Source organism: Pantherophis guttatus, chromosome 9 (assembly GCF_059756535.1).
Source record: "Pantherophis guttatus breed Tessera chromosome 9, ASM5975653v1, whole genome shotgun sequence".
Classification (NCBI taxonomy): domain Eukaryota; kingdom Metazoa; phylum Chordata; class Lepidosauria; order Squamata; family Colubridae; genus Pantherophis; species Pantherophis guttatus.
The window spans coordinates 1,433,283-1,456,570 of NC_142071.1; the positions used below are offsets into that span (position 1 = coordinate 1,433,283).

Consider the following 23,288-nt stretch of genomic DNA (forward strand, 5'->3'; position numbering starts at 1 on the left):
TAAAGCTGCCAAGGTTGGAGACCCCTGCCCTAGGGGGATTCACGGACACCATGCCCCACTGCTGTGGAAGGGATTGGGTTCTGATGCTTGAAATAGCTACAGCTACAGTGACAGCTTCAGAACATGCTTTCTTGTGAAATAAAAATTACTCCTTTGTTTGATTTCCTGTTAATCCCTTTGATAACGAACACAGCATATACACAGGAGGAAATATGAGGAGGAAGCTGCATGTGCTTAAATCAGACCGGACATGTGGTTTCAGGGTTTAAGAAGCCAAGTCATGTTTGAGAACAAGATACTCGGCAATCAAGTATGGATTAAGTCAGCAGTTTTGTTATATAAACCTAAGTTTCAGCGAAATCTGCAACTGCTAAACTAAATAGATCTTTTTCCCCCCAAGGGCTACTGCCAATAAAGGGTGTTAGGTGGTGTTCCTGTTTTCATAGCCCTTACATAACAAAAATTTAAAACCATTTATATGAAAATGGCATTATAGCCTATACAAAGCCTTTTGAGATTTGCAACAAACATTTATTTTGGTCTTTCACGCTGTTTTCTTTGCTCTTCTTTTTCTAGCCATCTTTTTTTCCCTCTTCAAAAACATACTGCATTAGACAAGTAATTAATTGCTTGCATTAGAGATTAATAACTTCATTATTAAAGAGTAAGCTACTCTCCACTGTTGGGCAGAAAATTGTTTGTCTTCCTTGCTTGACCTTTCATAATCACTGCTTATTTACTTTCAACATTGTTCCTCATATATTTCATTTGACCTCATGTAGCTTTTGGAAACTCTTCCTTTCAATCTAAAGCCTTCGTAAACCTTGAACTTGAAAAAGCCCAGTAACTAATTGCAGAAAAACCATGGCTTGGATCTTCCTTTCATAGAAGGGAAGGGAAGGGTTCTCTACCAAGTCAGATCATTTAGGTCAGTATTGGCCATGCCATCTTTAACTTTCCAGCGCTGGTTCATTTAACAAGTATAGCTGGAACAGAAGTCTTAAGTCGGTGTGGTCACGTGATGTTGCACTTAACTTACTCAGTGTGTAGCGATTGAATTGCAGCTTCCAATTGCAGTTGGTAAGTGAGGATTACCTGTAATGTAAAGCAGATTGCCTCTCACACAAACCTAATCTTCATCCTTGGTTTTGTTATCTTTGATTGCTGCATAATTTTTTCCATAATTCTTCTGAATGTTTACGAGGCCTAAAAACACTTTTTTTCCGACTAAGAACCTCAAAAAAGGATTTTAAAACTCAGATTTGCCATGTAAGTGTTTATCAAACTTTACACCTCATTGTCTTCCCTAAACTCTGAATCTGAATCTGGGTTTGGGAACTCCAGTCCTATGAAGAGAACTTAAGGAAAGTGATTAAGTCTGGTCCTGAGAAGAGAATATTTGTACGATAGCAAAACTCAGATCAGGGGTCTCCAACCTTAGCAACTTTAAGACTTGTGGACTTCAGCTCCTAGAATTCCTCAGCCAGCTTTGCTGGCTGGGGAATTCTGGGAGATGAAGTCTGCCAGGCTTAAATTTGCCAAGGTTGGAGACCCCTGCGTCAAATAACAAAAAGATAGTCAGTGGGTTCCAAAGCGCAGGACCACAGAACAATAGATTTAAGTTATAGGAAGGTAGATTTTGACTGAACATTTGAAAGTGCATTTTTTTTAAAAAATTGAGAGTTGTTCATCTGAAAAGCCAACCAGCAGTAGTATTTAACAGTGGTATTCCACATTAAATGTCTATATGTTACAGAAAGCAGAGACTGGATGGACATTTGTTAGGGCGCTTTAAATTAAATTCCTGGATGGAGATGAGAGCTGAATTAGGACTAAATGGTCCCTTCCGTGCCTCGGGTTATATTTCTAACAAAGCTATATATCTTGCAATAAACGAAAGCTCATTAGAAAACAGTAGAGTACTCTCATAAATCAGGGAGTCCGGATCTCTTATGCAAGTGTAATCTTTCTTTTCCCCCCAGAAAATATCCCTTAACCTCTAATCTACCATCTACATTTCTTTGTGTAAACAGTTGGGCACCACAAAAAAAAAATAAATTTATTTTTTGGCGCAGGATACGGGGTGATTATATCATAGGAACAGAATAATGCTTTGCTTATACGTGAAGGCAGAGGGTTGATCACATGAAAGAGAGGAGGGCCTTCGTGTAGTTTAGCTGATGACTACTAGAAAAGTAAAAGGTTTGGGGCTTTTTTTGTTGTTGTTTTTTGCTATGTGAACTGACAGTGCTTTGCAGCAGGCCTTCTCAGACCTTCTCAGACGTATCCCAGTAACCTATTAATAGACTGTGGTATTAAATGGTGGCTAATTTAATGGTTGACAGAGCTCTCTGGCAGAAACCCTCGACAGTAGTGGAAGCTCAGACGCACAAAGGACGGACATGATCTACACAATTGAAGATGTTCCACCCTGGTATCTCTGCATATTCCTGGGGTTACAGGTACAATTTATTCCAGTATTTTTTTTTTTTTTTGCATTGAAATGCTAGCGAGCAATTAAGGAAGTCGGAATTTAATTTTGAAGCATTATTTTTAGAATTACTTAGCAGGGACCGAACGGGAATAACACTTTCCCAGGACTCGTGCTTATTAGGGTAATTCAGGCAGCAAGAAACTACGGATAATTTATTCTTGGTTTCCTTCTCTGTTGCTCTGAACAGAAATGCGTGGGCTCTATCAGAGCAAGGTGTTTCCGGCCATAGCGTTTTCTTCTTGGAACAAATAATTTCTGCATCACTCTATGAAGGCACACCGCGTTATTTTTTTTTAAAAAAAAACATTTCCAAGAGGACCTGAATTCTGAAATTATTTAGGAATGTAAAATGTGCTTCCTGGCATTGTTGTGCTTGGGAACTTCGCTAGGGTACCCAGTTGTGCAGCCAGGATGATTCTCTTCTAACACGGAGATGTGCCTGAATGCCCTGAAGAGCAACAGGATGGACAGGGGGGCTTTAAGCCTGGACAGATTCCATGAGAATATTCTCCTGCCTGGTTCTTGAATAGAATGAAGGGGTGATATGCAAGCACGTTAAATCAATCGTCCTCTAGCAAATCTTTCCATTTTTAGCGGGCTTGTATAGCTCAGCTTCCTATAGATCAGTGTTTCTCAACCTTGGAAGTTTGAAGATGGGTGGACTTCAACTCCCAGAATCCCCCAGCCAGCAGGTAGTCATTCAGCACAAAGTCGAGGTTGCCTTTGATGAAAGATTTTGGTTTGCCACGCTAAGAAAATTGCTGAATGTGAGAATAAGTTCTTCTGGTGATAAGAATTCAAGAGAATAAAATTCGTGTCAGTATCCATATATGTAGATCGGTAACTGCTTCGTATGAAGGTAACACTTTTGATCCATCCAATCTAAATTGGTTACTTTTGTCTAGCAAGGAGTTTGTTCAAACTCTTCTGTCTTAAGACCATTTTAATAGGTATAAGATTCTTCAGCACAAAGAGTCTGAATCCGTAACTGAGTTGTGGTCTCTTCCCTAACATCTGCTGGACCCTCCCCAGTAGAATTTGGAAACTTGATGGCATAATACTAGTTTTTATTTTGGACTGCCATTTCCTAATCCTTCACTGAGGTCCTCAAAGTTAGCTTCTTTATTAAGATAATGGTCATTTCCTAATGGATAAAACTATTCATACAGAATTATTGATTGTCCTGGTTTAATCATAATGATATTGCAAACATAAGGAAAGCAATTTACACAGGTATACAGACATACACGTGATTAAAAAAAAATAACCCTTTGTTCTTTGCAGCATTACCTGACCTGTTTCAGTGGCACCATAGCAGTGCCCTTCTTGCTAGCAGATGCCATGTGTGTTGGATTTGATCAGTGGGCCACCAGCCAGTTGATCGGGACCATATTTTTCTGTGTTGGAATCACAACTTTGTTGCAAACAACATTTGGGTGCAGGTGAGTTACGCTTTGGTGATGCATTAACTGCTGATAACTTTTCCCATGAACTTCCAGCAGTAATGCTGAGGGGCAGTATTACGTCTTGATTAAAGGCAGAACACTTCACCTGGGGAGAACCAGCTTCATGGCATCTTTCAACTGTGAGACTCAAAGAATGGCTTTGGATTAGGCTACATTCCTAGAGTGGTTATGGGGGTTGAAACAAGGGGGAGGTCTGTGTAGGCTTCCTTTAAAACTTCCTTCCTACAGAAAGGATGGATATAAAAAAGAAGAAGATAATAACATGCTGGCAAAGATGATGGGAGTTGAAGCCTACGTTGTCTGGCAGATTGGGACTAGCTATGAGGAATAAACATTCAGAAAGCTCCTTCAGAACGGTGATGGAAGTATTTAACTTAATGTAAACAAATTTAAAAAGAAAAGTTGTCTAATTTATATTTCAAAATTTCCACTTGCCAAGTAGCATTGATTCAAAGCATAATAAATTAGTAATCATTAAACAGTTCAGTAAACAGGTAGATAACATGCAAAATTAAAAGCCTTAGTCCTATTTGAGTCTGATAATAAAATGAAAAACGTTACTTAATTTATACCGAGGGAGTTGAAGTAGTGCCTAAATTGTCCCCCTCTCATTAGCAGCTGCTCCCCAAATTCTCAGTCAGATACTTCTCTTAATCCTGGAGCCTGAAGTCCTTCCAGCAGAGATTAGAAGGACTGAAGGCATTTAGATGCTCCGGGCACCATTCATGTCCGTGTCATGATCAGAGGGATGGCCGAGCATTCTTTCAGCACAAATAATAGAATACATCACTCTTACAGGCATAACAACAGCCACAAAAAAAGGTTGGAAAATCAGGTGCAGTCACATGATGACCTGCTTAAAGACCGTCATGGCTTACAAGCGAAGTTACTGGATCAATTATGCTTGTAAATCAGGGGCTACCTGTTTAATATCTGATGCTGGCAATGTGTTATGGGGGGAAAGGTAGCAAAGCTTCATTAACATTAAATCTTCTGCCCTGATTCTCTAGAACAGTGTTTCTCAACCTTGGGAGCTTGAAGATGGGTGGACTTCAACTCCCAGAATCCCCCAGCCAGCGCTGCTGGCTGGGGGATTCTGGGAGTTGAAGTCCACCCATCTTCAAGCTTCCAAGGTTGAGTAACACTGCTCTAGAAGCTGCGTCCTGCAATGGTTAGAAGGAGCAATCGTACTAGTTAAACTCACTTGGTATACTTTACGTCTCGTTTTGGATAACAGTGGGGCTGACCTTGTCAGGATTGAACATTTCATCTTCTGAAAGCAGCGCAATCCTAGGTTGCATTAACAGACAGACAGCATCAAGGTCACGTAAAGTATTAGTACTTCACGTACTAAGATTTATAAAATCTTATTAAGACCACACTTGGAATACTGCATCCAATTTTGGTCATCACAATATTAAAAAAAAATGTTTAGATTCTGGAAAGAGTGAAGAGAAGAGCAAGAAGAAGGATTAGGGGGCTGGAGGCTATAACATATGAATAACAGCTGCAGGAACTGTTGTTTGGCTAGTGTGGAGAGAGTAGAAGGACCAGGGGTGACATGATAGCAATCTTCCAGTATTTCAGGGGCTGCCACAAAGAGGAGGAGCTCAATTTATTCTCCAAAGCACCAGAAGAAAAGACAAGAAACAATGGATGGAAACTAATCAAGGACAGAAGCAAGCTGGAATTAAAGGAGAAATTTCATGACAGTGAGAACAATTAAGCAGTGGAACGGCTGGTCTCCAGAAGTTGTAGGTACTTCATCACTGGAGGCTTTCCAGAAGAGACTGGACACACACTTGTCTGGAATGCTATAGGATTTCCTGCTTGAGCAGGGGGTTGGACTAGAAGACCTCCAAAGTCCCTTCCAACTCTTGTTATTCTGTATGGAAAAAAGTGCCAGCCTAGACCTGCTTCCCTCTGCCAGCACTTTTGCAGCCCGCAAAGAATAGCGACAACGGAGACCCCGTTTCCTACCCTAACTAACATTTCTCTGCGTGGTTGCTGGAGTTGATTTCTGTTCAACAGTGGGAACCGGCAGAACTACCCACAGCGTGTAAATGTTCTTTTAGTGGGAGACTTGCGGTTTTGTTTCTTTTTAAAACATATATTTAACTTTTCTCGTTTCTCTATTACATATGGTATTAGAAATTAACGATCAAAGCAAAATAGGTTTTCGATTTCCTTTAATATTAAGGGCATAGAATTTTCCATCCAGTTATAGTCTTCTGTTACTATAGAAAAAAACAATGTACACTTTTCACCTTCGTGAAAGGTGAAAAGTATGTTGAGTACCTACATCTATATTATGTTTATTCTAGGCAGGATATTAAAAAATAACATGGAAAAATAACAAAAGAATGAACGCAGTCATCTTTTGCTTTAGGTCTAGCCCGTCCAAGTATGATTTCATTTCGGAGCCTTTCTTTCAAAAAATATTGAGTATATTTACCTACGAAAGAGAATATGGGTGGGGAATGATAACTCAGTAGGATAAAAAAGGCAGGCCGGTTTAAATAAACTAGTGAAGCTTATTGAAGGATACCAGTCCAAAGAAAACCTCCAGGATTTGTTCAGTATCTTTCTAAGTTTCCTGAATTAGAACAGGCTGACTGGAAAAGAGGATCTTATGAAGAAGAAAAAAAAAAAAACACGAATTGAGTATTTTTGCTTGCCCATAAGGTCTCTGACTTGGTCCTTTTGATCAACCGATGCGATGGGTCAAAATCCAGAAAAATAAAGATTGTATTGAATTGACCCAATGAGGACCCAGATGGTTGGGGGCCATTATGCTGACTCTGCAAACTGCTTAGAGAGGACTGTAAAGCACCGTGAAGCAGTATTGAAGTCTCAGGGCTATATATAAAGTCTTCATGAAAATGGATGCCAGAAAAGAAAGCCCCTAAACTGAGGTCTCCAACCTTGGCAAATTTAAGCCTGGCAGACTTCAACATGATAAGGTATCCTTGGCATTCCAATGTCAAGGATCTTAAGCTGTAGGAGCTGCCAATTCCCCCCCCCCCAAAGGGAATGAATGGTGCCCTTTGATTTCTGCCGATTGTCTGATTTATTGGCTAATAAACCTTGACTCTAACCTGCCATACTAGAACAAATGGACTCATGAAGAAAGCGAACGAGAGGAGTAAAAGATTCTACCTTGTGCACTGTTGGGGCAGATTCTTGTGGAAGGGAGGATCCCTGTAAGAGGGGGTCTTATCATTTGAGAATGCCGAAAGAAAGATAATCTCAAAACTGTCCAGGACTAAGGTATTTAGGATTCTCTAGATTAAAACTAAGAAATAGCTTTTGCCCTTGGAGTGATTTATAGTAAAATACTATTTACTGTGAAGTTTCCGAAAGATGCTCTCTGTCTCATTCACCTTTATCGTTTAAATCGGCTCTCTAAACTGGGCAGCCTTAAGACTCCCAGAATTGTTCAGCTCCCAATGCTGGCTGGGAAATCCTGGAAATTGAAGTCCACAAGTCTAAAGGCTGCCCAGTTTTGGAGAGCCCTGGTTTAGATAAAGAGGGAGGTTTCTAGAATATTTCTGTTTCATTGATGAAGATTTATGACTGTTCAGAAACGGTCAAATTAGTCCACACATTGCTTGATGTCAACTCCGTTCTTTGTTCTCTTTATTGGTTTTTTGTGCTTTGGTCAACAATAGAGTAACATTTTAACTTTTAACTGCTTACGTTGCTTGGTATTCGTATTTATGGGCACTACAATAAATTTAGATAGATTAGATTTGGGAAGATAACTAGTAAGGATAACACCGAAGAGGTGACTCTTCTTGCGTGTTGTGGCACTGTTGTAAAATGTGGTTTTTTTTGCCTCTTTCAGGTTACCCTTGTTTCAGGCCAGTGCTTTTGCATTCTTGGCTCCCGCTAGAGCCATCCTCTCTCTGGACAAATGGAAGTGTAACAACACAGGTGAGCAACCATCCTTTCCCTCCGGGCTTTTGGTCCTTCAGGGCAAGAGCCAAAATGGAGAGAAACTCCTTTTTTTTAAAAGGCTGACTCTGATTTATAACAGTCACGAGGAGGACTTGCCTTTACAGAACCTCCAGAGTGGGTTACCAATTCTGTAGCCGGTCTAGAAGATCCCCGAAGGAAAGACAGAACAAAAATGGCTTTTTGATGCAAATTTCAGGGTTTCTCAAGGGACAAGCTTCCCAGGTTCTTCCCAGAAGAATTTCATTGAAGTTGTTCTTGGGAGGAGTTTCCGAAAATTGGGTGGATGGCGGGAACCTCGTGGGCCAATTTACTTATTCAGGTTGCTAAATGGTTTTGCAACACCTTCAAGTTCAGAGGCAATAAATAGCCAAGGAGGAACAGCAGGAACAGGATATGTTCCCAGGGGTTTGGGGATATTTTTTTTTTAAATTTTTTTTGAGCCCTCAGAGCCTCCTGAATTTAGTTGAATTAAGTGTCAAGGATTCAGGAAATCTAAATTGTGTTCCATAAAATAGGATATATACACTCCACTCTTTATAAACTAGGAGAAAAAAAAGAAAAAAAAATCTTAGTTTTCATTATTGCTTCACCCACTGGGTGAGCTATAAATAAATTGCATCAAGCATTACGAACAATGATTAGTGAAGCAAGTTTTATAAACAATTATTTAAGAAGGTTTGCATAATTAGAACTGGCTTGTCTAGTTTAGGCAAGTTTCAGTCTAACTGTTGAAAAGACCTGCCCGAAGGAAGGGTCCTGAGTGAACAGCCTGCAGCTCAGCTGAATCAATATTCCCCCCTGTCTATGCTGAACTAGCACCCAGGATCCAGCATGGAAAAGGCTGCGTTAAACAGGGGCCTCGTTCTATGCAAATGTAGTCAGAAAACAGAATTCGTTCCCAGAATGGAAAGTAGGCCATATATTTTGCGTCCAATCTTGTTTGTATAGAATTTTGCAAATTTAGTTTTTTATTATTGCCAGATAAGTCTTGCCCAGAGGTGGCCATCACATAATGTAACAACCAGTTCGCTCAGAACCGAAAACGTGAACCTATGCGGCATCAAACACACAGCAACTATATAGGACGGGATAGTCCGGGGGTGGGGATGGGGGCAGCTGCTGGTCGGAACTACTGGTTCGCCCAAACTGGCAGCAGCCTACCTCTGGTCTTGCCCACGCTTAGGTCATCGGAATTTGGTGGATGATTTTGATGTTATAAGGGCAGTTTAGCTGGACTGTTTCCCCAACCTAAGTGCAGAATATATAAGTAAAAGCACTTCAGAGGCTGACAGGCACTTGATAACATAGCTATAAGGTATTCCAAAAGTAATTGGCACGCATGAGGAAAAAGCAATCTGTTAATTAGATGTCAGGTTGATCAATCCCAGTGACTCAAAGCATCATGCCGGAGGGTACTTTGCTTTGAAGTACAGCATCTTTGGAATCAGATTAATTTTCTGGTTCCCAGAAATATCAAAGAAGAGTGTGTGGAAAAAATGGGCAACGGTGACGTCATTGATGTTTTCCTTTTATTCTCCAAGTAATTGGTTCCTGAAAACTCCGTGATTGTTGTCCATTTGAATCATTTAATCATAGAGCTGGAGGGACCTTGGAGGTCTTCCAGTCCTCTGACAGTTCTCCAGGACTTCAGTGTTTCTGAGACCACATCTGCCAGCTCCTTTACTACTCTGGGATGTAAACCATCTGGCCCTGACAATTTGAACTTGTCCAAAGTGGATAGGATCCTTTTACCAATTTCTTACCTCCCTGTTCTGTCTCCTACGGTGCTACTTCTGATAACTTCGGCTATTTCTTTTTTCTTTTGAGTGGAGACAGATGCAAAGAAGGAATTGCTTTCTCCCCTTTCTCCCTTCTGTCCATCTCGTTCTTCCATCTTCTCCAATTAGAGGACCGTTCATTTCCTTGACTTTTCTTCTTATTCCTTACATAATGAAAGAAAATGATCATTTTTGGCATCTTTTGCAACTCTTAGTTCATTCTGAGCCTTAGCTTTCCTGACCCATCTTTGCAGAGTCAGGCTAGTTGCTGGTATTCTGTTTCAGTTACATGTCCATGCTTCCATTTTTTAATTTCTTTCCTTTCCTTCAATTCGTTAGAGATCTCTTTGTGTCTCGTCTGGTATCTTTTGTTTTTGTGGTATTGTTTTGATTGGGCCTTTAATATTTCATTTTCCAGAATTTTCCAAGCCTCCTCAACTGTTTTCCCTTCTAGGATTTCCAGCCATAGAATCCTTCCTAATCTCTCTCTTAATTTGTTGAATTTGGCTCTCTAGTCTAAAACACAAGTCTGACTTTGTTCAGTTACCCGTGGCAGAGTATGACATGGTGACACTCTTCGAAAATGTCTACAATTTCCACTCCCTCAGCATTTCATCCTTAGTAGGATTAAATTTAGTATAACTGACCCTCTAGTTCCCATCTCCACCTTTTGGGTGACAAAAGTATCAGCTGGGCACCTCAATTTGCAGCAGCCATGTATAAGTTAAAGATTTAGGCTTACTGTAGTTAGAAAAGATGCTGCCAGATTCCTGTTTTTTGTTTGTTTGTTTTTTTACTAACATGGCTCTCCTCCTGTAAAGTGAAACCTCGGGCTCCTTGTTTTCACATTACGAACAAAAAAAATCCCTTTAAATAAACTTGTCAGCCATTAAACTTATATTGAATTCCGGTTTTTATTTTCCAAAGATGAAACACATTCAATAAAAGCAGCGGAACAGGAATTTGATTTTTTTTCCCCCTTCAAACTAGACATTTCCCAGAGAAATCTCATTTTGCATCTAGAATATTAAGAGTGGTTTGAAATATTAAATAAGAGGGAAATGCGTTACTAATTTCCACAGCTGAGTCATCTTGTTCGGCTGCCAATAGGCAATAGCATGCATAGGCATAATCATATTTTACTTGAGATAGGCCCTAGTATTTTGGCAGTGCCCCAAAGTCTTTTCCAAATGAGGAGCTGTGAACATTTAACTTTCCAAATTCCTGGGAAAAGAAGCTTTCAGAGTTAAGGTCAAAAATTAAGAGCATGTTCACATATTATGTTAAGCCGTAATGTAGTCCATTTAGTTTTGGCATTTGGTGTATTTGCATCCCCAACTATTATTAGTACACGACAGTTAAATAATAAATGTGACCTGTTGTAACTTCTTTAATAAATAGTGCTTAGTGTGATGAACAGCCCAAGTGCCTAAAACGTGTGTTTCTTATAATGGCATCGGGAAAGCTTTCTGGATTCAGAAACAGATTTTCTCCCCACCCTGTAGAAATTCAGGGCATGGCAGAAGGTCAAATAATGTCACCACGGTTTTTAATAGATGGGGATGATGACGTTGCTCTTTGCCTTCAGCAAAAGCTAGAAACTTTATGGGGGCTAGTTGAGTAAGTAGAGGACATTTTGTTTATAAAGAGACCTCTTGTTCTGCCTTAGAAGCTGTCCTCTTTAAACAGGAGGCGTCAGACGGGAGCTGTTATTACAGTCTCGCCAGCCAAATTAAGAAGCGACATTTTTGTGACATAACACGCCCAAATCACATCTGCGCTGTGAAATTATCCTCCGGATCATCCAACTGAATCTCTGCCTCTTGGTGTCCACTGGGGGTTGCCCATTCTGGGATAACAACTGGCTGTAGTAGCAGCACAATATAGGGATGCTGTAAACCCTGCCTTCTTGAAGCATTTTTGCTTACCATGAGTAGTACTGGACTAGAAGGAAGCTATGGAAGAAGGCAGCCAAACAGATAAACTCAATTGGTGTTGTGGCCCGCCAGCGGCCTGCGTGGATCGTGGCTGATCGTGATGACGAGGAGGCTGGTGTGGGGTCGCGCCAGCAGCCTGCGCAGCCGGTGCTTGCGTCGGACAGCGAAGAGGCTGAAGAGGATGTGGTGCCAGAGGCAGAGATTCAGCCTGGGCCTTCAGAACCTCCAGAGGCTCCTTCAAGTGGAGAGAGCGAAGTGGAGGAGCCTCTCCTCAATGCTCGAGCACGCAGGGCTGCCAAAATGCAGGAGTAGGAGGCCTCCTCAAGAGTAAGGTTTGAGGAAAATTGGCCACTCTCTTAGCCTATTTAAGTCGCACACAGTTAGTAATTTCTTGCTGGAAACAACGTGTAATTATTACAGAGCATTTTGGAGAGTGAGTGTCTTATTGTACCTTGTTTTCTGGGCTGGTTGCCAACCTTTGCCGGACTTTGTTTATTCTTGGTACGTTATAACTTTGATAAGGACCGTTGGTGTGTGTCACAATCCTTGGGAATCCGGAGCTGGGGCAGAACAATGGTGGAAGGGAAAATTAGGTTAGGGAAGGAGTCAGGCACTTACAGCTGGCTAAGCATAAACTCACAATTTCATCCTTGATCTTCCTAACTCATAGAATGCAGAATTCTCCTCTGGCTAAACAGGTAGATTTCTCCAACTCATTTGTTGGAGTCTTTCTATGAAAGCTTGGGTAAACAGGGAGGTAGTCATCATTTTGGATTTGCTCCTCCTTTGGCCCCCCTGCCCCCCTCCCCCCTCTTGCAAAATATATTTCCCTGTTGTTCATTAGAATTTGGTCAATTAACCTTTCAGTCAAAACTCAGGACAGAGGGGATTAAAAAGATCCAACAAGACCAGGAAGGGATGTTCTGCAGTTCACAAAAAATAAGGGCGATTCACAATCTTATATAAGACAATTCATAAAATATTACACAGGGCACACAATGTGGTTTGCTAGCAATTAATTTGGGTTTATTGTTTGTGACTGTAAGGTGGGAACAACAAGCTATTTATCTGTATGTACAGTTATTACTTTAAAAAAAACAGAGAAGAGATGGGGGTTTTTTTTTGTTCTACCTGAGCATAAGCAGGGCAATAAATACGTTCCTAACGCTATTTTAAAAAGTACATTTTATCAGTACATGCTACAGCTTCAGTTACCAAGGCATAATTTCAATTCCATAGGGTTTTTCGGTGGCTGTGGGGAGGCAATTAAACTGACCAGCAGAATGGATTATTCTATATATAAAATGTACTATGTATATATGATCTGGGGCAGTAGGGGCCACGTAGAAGAAGAAGCTAAGTTTTTATGTATATTAAAGCCGTTTATTTTGCCATAACGAGAGGTGTTTCTTTTTAACCTTCTAAGCTGTAATGGCTACAAACGGAACATCGGAGCTGCTGAACACAGAACATATCTGGTACCCCAGAATACGAGAGGTAAACTTGCATAATCTATTCAGCACTGGGCCGTCTGTTGGGCACTTCTCCAGATGGCTGACTCTGGTTTCCTAAAATTCCTTCTCCATGTACGGAGAAGTCCTTTCCTGTCTTTTTCTTTGTGATCGCAAAGTTCCCAACTGCATGAGATTCAGACTATGGTTGCTAAGGATATGCTGTCATGCTAAGGAGTGATTATTACTCTCTGTTTCAAGGCATGCATCAGTAATAATAACGAAAGAACTGTTAAGAGGCTGCTGGGTCATTTATGTAGTTGTGCAGTCAAAGGCTTATTATAGGGAGAGTAATCTGCACTGCCTTACTGTATTTTTGCTCCAGAAAACCACTCAGGAGTTAGAAGCACTGCCTTGCTTTCTATAGATGATTTGTCAGTCTTGCTGCTCTACTTCTCTTTTCCCACCTGAACTCCCAATATTTTAGGCGTTCTTGGTCCTTAAGAATCTAGAACAATTAACGACAATAAAATATAGATCCAGTGCACGCCTGTGACATGGAGCTTTTCACCCATCCCATTGCTGTGGGCTGCCAATTGTTCCTCAATTTAAAACATCCCCTCTCTCTTCCCCATCTTCAAACCGTAGCTCCATCCTGCCAAGAGGCCTGCAGCCCAGCCAAGGGGGGGGCTGGCAGTCTCCTGAGACCGCTGCGCTGCTCTATGCCAGCTTCTAAAGAGCACGTGTGACCAAATGCATCATACACTCTGCCCCCTAGGAGCTAAGAGCATCACCTTCGTGGCATCGCCAGCCCTTGCCGGTTCGATCCGAAAACTTGAAAGGTTAGCTTGGAACCCAGGTCTTCCTGTAATGACCGTGTGATGTGGCTATTGACACAACTGCCAGATGTGGTCTAATGACCCCGTTGTGTGTTACAACCTAAGCTTTGTGCTTAAGCAGTAAGAAGTGGACGAGGTTGGTAATCCTTCGGTTGAATCATCTTCTGATGATAACAGAGCGTGCACCTCTGAACTTCAGGTGTTCTTTAGTCTGGGAAGCTTGCTGCTTAAGCACTCCATTGCATAACACATGCCATCGCCCAGTTTTGCCTAGTTACTTGATTTTTTTTTTTTGACTTGCAGTTCATGACCCATTCCAAAAACCTCTGCAGAAATATAAAACCTTCTCTGTTTAAAAAAACAAAACAGAAAAAAAAATGGAAAGAAGGGGAGGAATCTAATGAAAGCTTCTCTCTTTTCTCTGTGTTCAGATCCAAGGTGCCATTATCATGTCTTCTTTGATAGAAGTGGTGATTGGCTTCCTGGGCCTGCCCGGAGCACTCTTGCGATACATTGGACCTCTGACTATTACCCCCACGGTAGCTCTCATTGGGCTCTCTGGGTTCCAGGCTGCAGGCGAGAGAGCAGGCAAACACTGGGGCATAGCCATGCTGTAAGTATTCTTGATCACCCAACTGTCCATAATGTACAGGTGTCACGTGTCAATCTCCTCTTGAGTGTTTCCGCTGCCTGGGTAGACCGGTTAAGCGACTGGGGTTCAGGACCCCGGATAGCAGCTCCGGTTGGAGCGTGAAGTTTAGAAGAGTCAGGGTTCCAAGTAATATACTCATAGCAAACAAAACTCTTGAGGCAGGCAAATTTCCTCAAAGAACAGGTTTATTGGATATGTCATATTGGCCCAGGCTGGTGAAAACCGACTCTGAACATTCCCGCGGTTTCCACCTAATTAAAAGTGAAAGTTTCTCACTTTCTCAAAGCAGTCAATCACATGGTCCAATCAGGATACTATCCAGTTGCTAGGTGACTGCAGTCCCCTCCTTCCGAGCACCCTGCAGGAACGTTCTTGGTTCCCACGAGAAAGTTCCCATCAATCAATACGGAGGGTGGCTTTTTACCCGCTTAGGCCAGTCTCCAAAAACAGTGTATCTCGTAAATAGGTCATCCTTGGTATGATGCCAATACTTTATTTTTAAATTGCTTTGGGGGTTGGGGGGGGGAAATTATACAACAGTAACAGAGGAGATAATGATGCAAACTGAAAGACAGCAAAAGAAAACAATGGCACCCAGGTGACCGGCCTCCAGAGGCGCCGCCAAAATGCAGCGTTTAAAGTCAAGAGAGGAGAACCTGGACCTCGGCTGCTAAAGTTACCTTAGGATAATCCTGTTACATAAGGGTCACCTTAAATAATATTTGTGCTCTCCTCTTTATGGAGTACACAGGGCCCATTCCAAACGTCACTTGGCGCACAGTAAGGCTGGCGCTGCTTCAACAATATACACTTTGTGCAGCTCCTCCTGGTCATTGGATATATGTTGTTCGTGCCACCAGTCATGCGTGAGAATGCGGAATAACAGAACCTGACCTGGTGATTGTGTGGCTTCAAGACCTTTTGCATCACAGAGGAAAATGCTTAGATATAGAACAATGGAGTTGTAAGGGACCTAGGCGTCCTTGAGTCCAACCCCCAGCTCAACCAGGAGACCCCAGACCATATCAGACAAATGGTTGTCCTTCCTCTTCTGGAAATCTCCAGTGATGGAGCATCAACCATTTCTGGAGGCAGCCTTCGTTGCTAGAGGCCAGTAAGGTTTGAGGCAGTAGCCTTATTTGCCATCAGGGTCACTGTCGTGGAACCGTGTGTCTCCGATGTCACTATTTTTTCTTGAATGATGCCTCTAGCTAAATGCACATTAAGAAGTCCTTTCAAGAAAGAAATGGCAAAATCAACCTGGATTTGGGAAAGGCAAATGTTGATGGTGCAAAAGCATTTGGATGAATCAAAATTAGTAATTGATTAACCCAGGGGTGAAATCCAGCAGGTTCTGGAGAACCGGTAGCGGAAATTTTGAACAGTTCGGAGAACCGGCAAATACCACCACCTGTGGCTTGTCCCAGGGTGGGGTGGGAATGGAGATTTTGCTGTATCCTTCCCCTGTCACGCCCACCAAGCCACGCCCACAGAACCCGTAGTAAAAAAATTTGGATTTCACCACTGGATTAACCGTTATAATTAAAATGCATCACAGTAAATGAGGGTGGATAGTAGATGAAATACTTTTTCTCTACACTGACTACAGAGGTCATGTGGACTGCTAATATATTTAATTTACCTGATTTATTGAACCTTTTCAAGAGTCAAAGCAAGTAACAAAAACAGATTAAAGCACATTACAAACACAGCAGATGAAATAGGGAACCGGCCCTCCTATCCTTTGCCCCAAACCTTTAATTCATCTGGAAAAATATGACATCCTTTGCAGTCCTATTGAGGGAGAGAGGAATTTATTTCACCGATTTTTTTTTTAATTTATTAAATCCGTGGAACTGCTGCTAGAGTAATAGTAATTCTTTTTCATCTTTGCAGGACTATTTTCTTAGTGCTGTTGTTTTCTCAATATGCTCGAAATGTCAAATTACCATTACCCATTTACAAGTCCAAAAAAGGATGGACTGCCTATCGCTTGCAGCTTTTTAAAATGTTTCCTGTAAGTAATCTTTATGTTGATTATTATCGGTATAGAAGGTGTGTGTGTGATTGATTGATTGTTTTGAAATGTAGAAGAGGCTGTAATTTCATCACAATTATCTAGCCAAGTCTAAGGTAAGCTTTGAGAAAGAACGCAACCTGTTTAGTCTTCCCTAAAAGATTGACGTGGTAAGCCTCATGCTAACTGTGAAAAAATAAATATTGGTAAACTAGAAAATAGGACGGAAGAAAAAGATAAATGTCACCACAAATCTGTTGAATAACTATGTACCCGTAATTTAAAACCACATAGAATATTCTGTTTTCTTCACTTAAAAATACAGCTAAGTTAAACAAGATATAGAAAAGAGCCAAGAATGATTTCCAGGTTAGGGGCAACTATCAAATGAAAAGTACCAGATTCCGGGCTTTTTAGCTAGAGAGGGGGAAAAAAATGCAGAGAGATAAGTGGTTTTCACTTTCAAACAGCATGTTTGTTCACAAACACTAGGACTTCACTTCGTAAGATAGCTGCCAGCGGGAAATCCTTAAAAACAGAGTGTAGGGCTACTTCAGAGAAGGCAGCAGCTGGCATTCAGGATTCTTGATCCCTTTAAAGCAGTGTTTCTCAACCTTGGAAGCTTGAAGATGGGTGGACTTCAACTCCTAGAATCCCCCAGCCAGCAACGCTGGCTGGGGGATTCTGGGAGTTGAAGTCCACCCATCTTCAAGCTACCAAGGTTGAGAAACACTGCTTTAAGAGAACCGTGATCTCTGGGACTGCTCAGGTCTGAAGCAGCCTCATTACGGACCTTGAACGGGCCACTGGAGAAATCCTGCCCTATTCCGAGACATCTGCTTGCCTTCAAGCTAACGGCTAACTCATAAGTTTACTCTTAAAACCTAACGATAACAATTTGTTACCATTCTCTTGAACTCTCTGCAGCTCCAATATGCCTCTTAGTTATTAGATGCTTGAAAACTAATGAGATATCTGTAATCTGGAAACCCCATGAGTTTTTCCTTGGCAAGAGTGACAGATAGTGTTAAATCCAGTGGATCTTCGATGTGTGGTCCCACTATTCCCTCTTTCCTTGAAATCTTTGATAAGGATTCAGTGCTGAATCTGTTGATTAAGATCTAGCATCTTTTTTTTTTTTTAAATCATCACTTCTCATTTGCAGTCAGTGATCAACTGGGTTTTATTTCCTGATTAGGGTGCACAGCATGTAATAGGAGTAGTACCAAGTTATTTGGAAATTTTCCCAGTTTGGGAAATTGTATGGGGAAAAGTTTTTCTTTTAATCTGAAAATAATCGTGCTGTGTTAAACCCAAAAATCTTGGCCCCCAAAGCATGTCCACGTTTTTATTTTGTTTATTTATTCGTATCCCACCTTTCTTACTTTTACAAATAACTCAAGGCAGCGGACATATTCAGCACCCCTTCCTCCTCCCATTTCCCCCACAACAACAACCCTGTGTTGGGCTGAGAGAGAGGGCCTGCCCCACGGTCACCCAGCTGGCTTTCATGCGCAAGGCGGGACTAGAACTCCCGTCTCCTGCTTTCTCGCCTGATGTCTTCGCCAGTAGCCCAAACGGGCGCTCGTTGCTTGCCCTACTTTATTTTAAGTGCCTTCCTGTCTCCCTTGCAGATCATTCTAGCTATCCTGGTTTCTTGGCTGCTATGTTTCATCTTTACTGTGACGGACGTCTTTCCGCCCGATAACACTAAGTATGGATTCTACGCTCGCACTGACGCCAGGCAAGGGGTTCTCCTGGTAGCTCCCTGGTTCAAGATCCCATATCCCTGTAAGTGAATCTAGCAAACACTCAGGAGGAGGAATCTCCCTGAATATACCGTATTTTATGGAGTATAAGACGCACCTTTCCCCCCCCCCCTAAAAGGGGGTAAAAATTTGGGTGTGTCTTATACATCGAATGTAGCCCCTCCCATCCACTGGCTCCCACCCTTTCCCCTCTGCCTCCCAGCAATTTACCTCCTTGCAGCAAGCAGCAAGAAGGAACAGCCAGTTTCAGCTTCAGCACAGCCTAATTAGCACAAGTTGATTGTCCGTTGGATCGGCCTCCCGACTCTCAGCTGTTTCAGGCTGCAGGGATAGCCATGGCCTATTGCTGCGCGGGCCTCTGCTTCTTGCTGCAAGGGGGTAAATTGCTGGGAGCGGATTTTTTTTTTTTTCTTGTGCTAATCAAGCTATGATGAAAATGAAAATGAAAGTAAAGCAGGCTGTTTGCTGCAAGGAGGCAAAAATTGCTGGGAGGCAGAGGCAGATTTCTTTTTTCTTGTTTTCCTCACCAAAAAAGGTAGGTGCTTCTTATAGTCCAGAGCGTTTTATAATCCGAAAAATACGGTATTTTGCATTTTTGGTGCAGTCATTGTAGTCTCTTTGCCTGTGTGAATCTGAAGATGCCAATTTCGATGGACTGACTCTGGTAGAGTAGTACATTTAATTTTGATTTTTCAAGTATTAGTATAATTGTACACGCTGAGACTTTCCAAATGAACTGCTCTGACATTATCCCGTTCCATTCAAGAGGGAAGGAGAGCATGCTTAAATATTTTTGAATATATATTTGTTTCATTTTCATCCACACTTTTCTCCGACTGGACAGTCACTCAGAACTCCCTATCTGCATGAAGATTTGAATCGAGGTCTCCCACGATGCAAGTTCAGCCTTTTAACCCATATGTATATTATTGTGTACTGATTTGTGCCCATACATGATAAACGTGTACACATTACATACATGATAAATGTGTACACATAGAAAGTCTTTCTAATCAGAAAGCACCAATTTATTCAGGAGATTAACTATCTAGGAGGAATCATTGCTGTAGCAAAGTACACTTTGGATTCCCAATATTCTGAATATTTGTCCCTACCTTGCCTCTAGATCAGGGGTCTCCAACCTTGGCAACTTTAAGACTTGTGGACTTCAACTCCCAGAGCTTTGCTGGCTGAGGAATTCTGGGAGTTGAAGTCCACGAGTCTTAAAGTTGCCAGGGTTGGAGACCCCTGACCCAGGTTACAGAAATTACCTGTCCTGGCATGTAGAGAAGTATTTTACATCTTGAAAGTGCTTTGCTTTTAAAAGAAGGAGGAAGTCTGTATGTAATGACGATGAATTTCCAAGCTAATAGGTTGTGTTTTAATTGTCTGCAATCCTGATGATTCACCAGCATGCCTTCCTTCAGAAGTAACGCTATCTGCTCTACAGCTGACAGGCAACTGAGCAGAAACTGATAGCGCTATTATAACAGAATTTCTCATTGGACCATGCCAGTGGAATTCTGAAAAGCCAACTTCTGATTGGCTTTCTGATTTCTCCAGGTTATTTTGTAATTGGTCTGATTTGAAGAAGTTTGAATGGAGATGCATTTGATTATTCTGCCTTTGAACCTCCTTAACTGTGGTTTTTGGTGAATTAAGGGCTCGCTTCAGACTCGCTTCCTAAACTAAACAAAAATCCAAGAAAGGATTGGATCAAAGTTTATCACGTACTTTGTAGTTGTGGAGAGGTATGTATTGGGACTATAAAACAGATGCTCAGTTAGAAGAACATAAAATTTGTTGTTGACTGAGACACCTTGAAATATCAGCAATAGCTGAACACAAGTGGCTATTATATCACAGGCACAATTTTAAATTGAAAGACCTACAAATGCTAGCAATCATGACAAACCACCACGCACAAGTACATAGAGAAGCTATTGAGATTTATAAAAGTCCCAAGAATTTGACAAGAAGAGAGTCTGCGGATTAACAAAACCCGGTTTCTAGCTTTACATCACACGAAAAATAAATGAATAAACCTCACGTAGAATCTAAAGAGTGTTATGAATGTTCCCATTCTTTTGAAAATTCTTCAAATCAGACCAATTACAAATTCTCCAGGATAAAGAATCCAATTGCAGTTCAGCTTTTCAGTATTTCATTGGCGTGATCTAATGAGAGATTGGTTCTGTTACACACACAGGGGTGCTATTGCTCAGTTGCCTGTGAGCTACAGAGTAGATTGCTTTCCCTCTGAAAATGCCAGCCACGGATGCTGGAAAGAAACATCTGGATGTCAGTTAATTAGACCACCGTCGGTTAGCCTGGAAGTTCATCATTGGATGGGCCCTACATCAATATAATACTGAATGTCTTTGCATTTACAGTTCAGTGGGGATTACCGACCATTTCAGCTGCTGGTGTGATTGGGATGCTCAGTGCTGTGGTTGCTAGTATCATTGAATCCATCGGTGACTATTACGCCTGTGCCAGATTATCTTGTGCTCCTCCACCACCCATCCATGCAATCAACAGGTGAGCCTCCAGGGGTGGGCCAAAGCAGAATTAAATGTTGATTCCCTTTGACGGTTCCAGTATTATTCCAGCGCCAAGATCAAACTCATTTTCTGATTAAAAATAAATTGACATATTTTTCTTTTTGGTGCAGGGGCATTTTCATAGAAGGCCTTTCCTGTGTATTAGACGGAGTGTTTGGCACTGGAAATGGGTCGACTTCTTCTAGTCCTAACATTGGAGTTTTAGGAATTACAAAGGTATTTGACATGAACTAAGCAAGCAAAATTCATCGGCTTCTCAGTGTTCTTGAGAGCATAACCTGTTCGTGTATCGTGCTGAGCCCCAAGTTGCTTAATCATGGTTCCCTGAATAGATTACAGCTGGTTGAAGTCATGCAACACCCTAGGCAAAATGTCTCTTTCTCGCCTAAAGGTTCTTGCTCAGGCGCACAGTTGAACGAGTGCGATGTTAGCACATCCTTGGAATGCAGGGCTGCGGCTTGCATATTTGGAGATGTGATTAGATTCCTTTGGAATGTTCAGCTACGGGAAATTTGATTTAAAAAAAAATTTGATATAAATTCTGAGCATTGATTGGAATGGAGGAAGGCTGATAAACTGCTTAACCTCCCCCCCCCACAAAGGAATATGAAATGCAATAGTTATTATGAAGGAAATGTGAAGTTTCCGAAAGATGCCCTAATTAATTCATGAGCCATGAGCCGAACTTCAAAAGAAATACAGTCATTTATTAGGAGCACCATTTCAGCAATATTTGGATGCAGTTAGAACTAATCCCACGTAGATTTACGTTCCCCTATGACCCTATCTCTCCCCCTCCTCTCTGGCCATGTCATAAATCACATTCTCCAATGAACCACTTTGGCTGGCTGTGAAATCCAACACCCTCCTTCTGATTGCGGTCAGGAAGAATGTAGGGAATGCAGCTTCAGTTAGGGAAATCAATCAGCTCTATCAGTTCTCCCTCCCTCCTGCTCATGGCAACTTGAAAGCTTTGCAAGTTGACAGGAAAGTAGTTAATGAACACCTTGTTAAATGGAATTTGATTATGAAAATATTTCAGAACCCTTGTTCAGAAAAAGCAAACCAAAAAAAAGAGAGCCAGTGATACTCCAAAGGGCCACGGAGCCAAACCAGATCTCATGTGGCAGACTTGTGTCTGCCTTGATTCGATGGAGCATGGGTGTCAAACTCTCATTTCATTGAGGGCCGCATCAGGATTGTGTTTGGCCTTGCTGGGGTGGGCGTGGCCAGGGTGGGCGTGGCCAGTTCGACATCACTTGTGTTGGGGGCGCCTGTGGCGGCCCAAGTGCTCTGCCAGTGAAAACAGGCTCCAGAACTCCATTTTCAGCTGCGATGGCCTCCTGCAACCCTCTGCCAGTGAAAATGGGGCTCCAGAGACTCTCCCGAGCTCCATTTTCACTGGCAGAGGCATCGTGGGCTGGTCCTTCGCTGTTTCCCGCAGGCCAGATCTAAGCACCCCACGAGCCTTCAGTTTGACACCCCCTGCTACATAGGTTTTATGGGCCTGTTATATAATTCTGAGCACAGCCGATCCCACGCGTGGAAATGTCAAATCTACCTGACTGCTACATTTTACCCTGCAGTCCTGCAACCTTTCGTAAAGGAAGGCTTAATTTTTTTTTATTTTTTAAAAAAGCCATTGAGAAGTAGGCTAAGTACAGGTAGGACAGGGGTTTGTGATTTAAATTGTAGTTCATGCAATTCTAAATCCTCACAATTAGGTCTACAAGGATGTAGGTCAGGGGTCGGCAACCTTAAACATTCAAAGAGCTGCAAAGGTCCTAACCGGAAGCCCCCCGTTCAATTTTGGAGCTGACCAGAAGTCCAGTTCCCCCACCCGCAGCAGAGGGATGAAAGAGCCACATGCGGCTCCAGAGCTGCGGGTTGCCGACCCCTGATGTAGGTTGGCCTATAACTACTCCTTCCCCCTCCCCTAGGTGGGGCTTTGCTTTGGCAGTCCAGGCTCAAACGTTGCCATCTACTGTATTTATTTCTTTTGAGTATTAAAGGAGAAAAATGTTTTTTTTGGGGGGGGGGGCGGAAAGCATGATATGGACTGATTTCTGTTCCCATGGCCTAATTATATTTATATTAAGTGACAGGATATCCAGAGAAGCATTTGTATTTGATAATTATGTTACTACGTCGATGGGCAGGCATGTAGCATCCTATAGCTATGTCAAAAATATTAATTGTTGATAGCCACAAATAAGCAGATTACATTGTGGCTTAACCACTGTATTTGTGTAACAAAACTGCATTCTTGTCATTCTTCCTTAGCCTAATCCAGCCACTAAAAGAGAATTCACAGGAGAAAATAATTGGACTGCTTTTTAATTGGTGTCCTATCAATCAAAC

The 23,288-nt window shown here is 41.8% G+C and overlaps 1 protein-coding gene across 5 annotated transcripts in view; it reads left to right on the plus strand.

Annotated features, from left to right (window-relative positions):
* The window catches only part of SLC23A2 (solute carrier family 23 member 2), a 58,929-nt gene that overhangs the window by 29,761 nt on the left and 5,880 nt on the right, over positions 1 to 23,288 (plus strand). For all 5 annotated transcript variants that reach the window (XM_060683325.2, XM_087875774.1, XM_060683324.2 and 2 more), the window contains 9 exons: positions 2,346 to 2,462; positions 3,779 to 3,936; positions 7,808 to 7,896; positions 13,062 to 13,132; positions 14,357 to 14,538; positions 16,474 to 16,594; positions 18,229 to 18,385; positions 20,757 to 20,904; positions 21,038 to 21,143. In XM_060683325.2, coding sequence (XP_060539308.2) covers positions 2,346 to 2,462; positions 3,779 to 3,936; positions 7,808 to 7,896; positions 13,062 to 13,132; positions 14,357 to 14,538; positions 16,474 to 16,594; positions 18,229 to 18,385; positions 20,757 to 20,904; positions 21,038 to 21,143 — 1,149 coding nt within the window. The remainder of the gene's footprint in view (positions 1 to 2,345; positions 2,463 to 3,778; positions 3,937 to 7,807; positions 7,897 to 13,061; positions 13,133 to 14,356; positions 14,539 to 16,473; positions 16,595 to 18,228; positions 18,386 to 20,756; positions 20,905 to 21,037; positions 21,144 to 23,288) is intronic.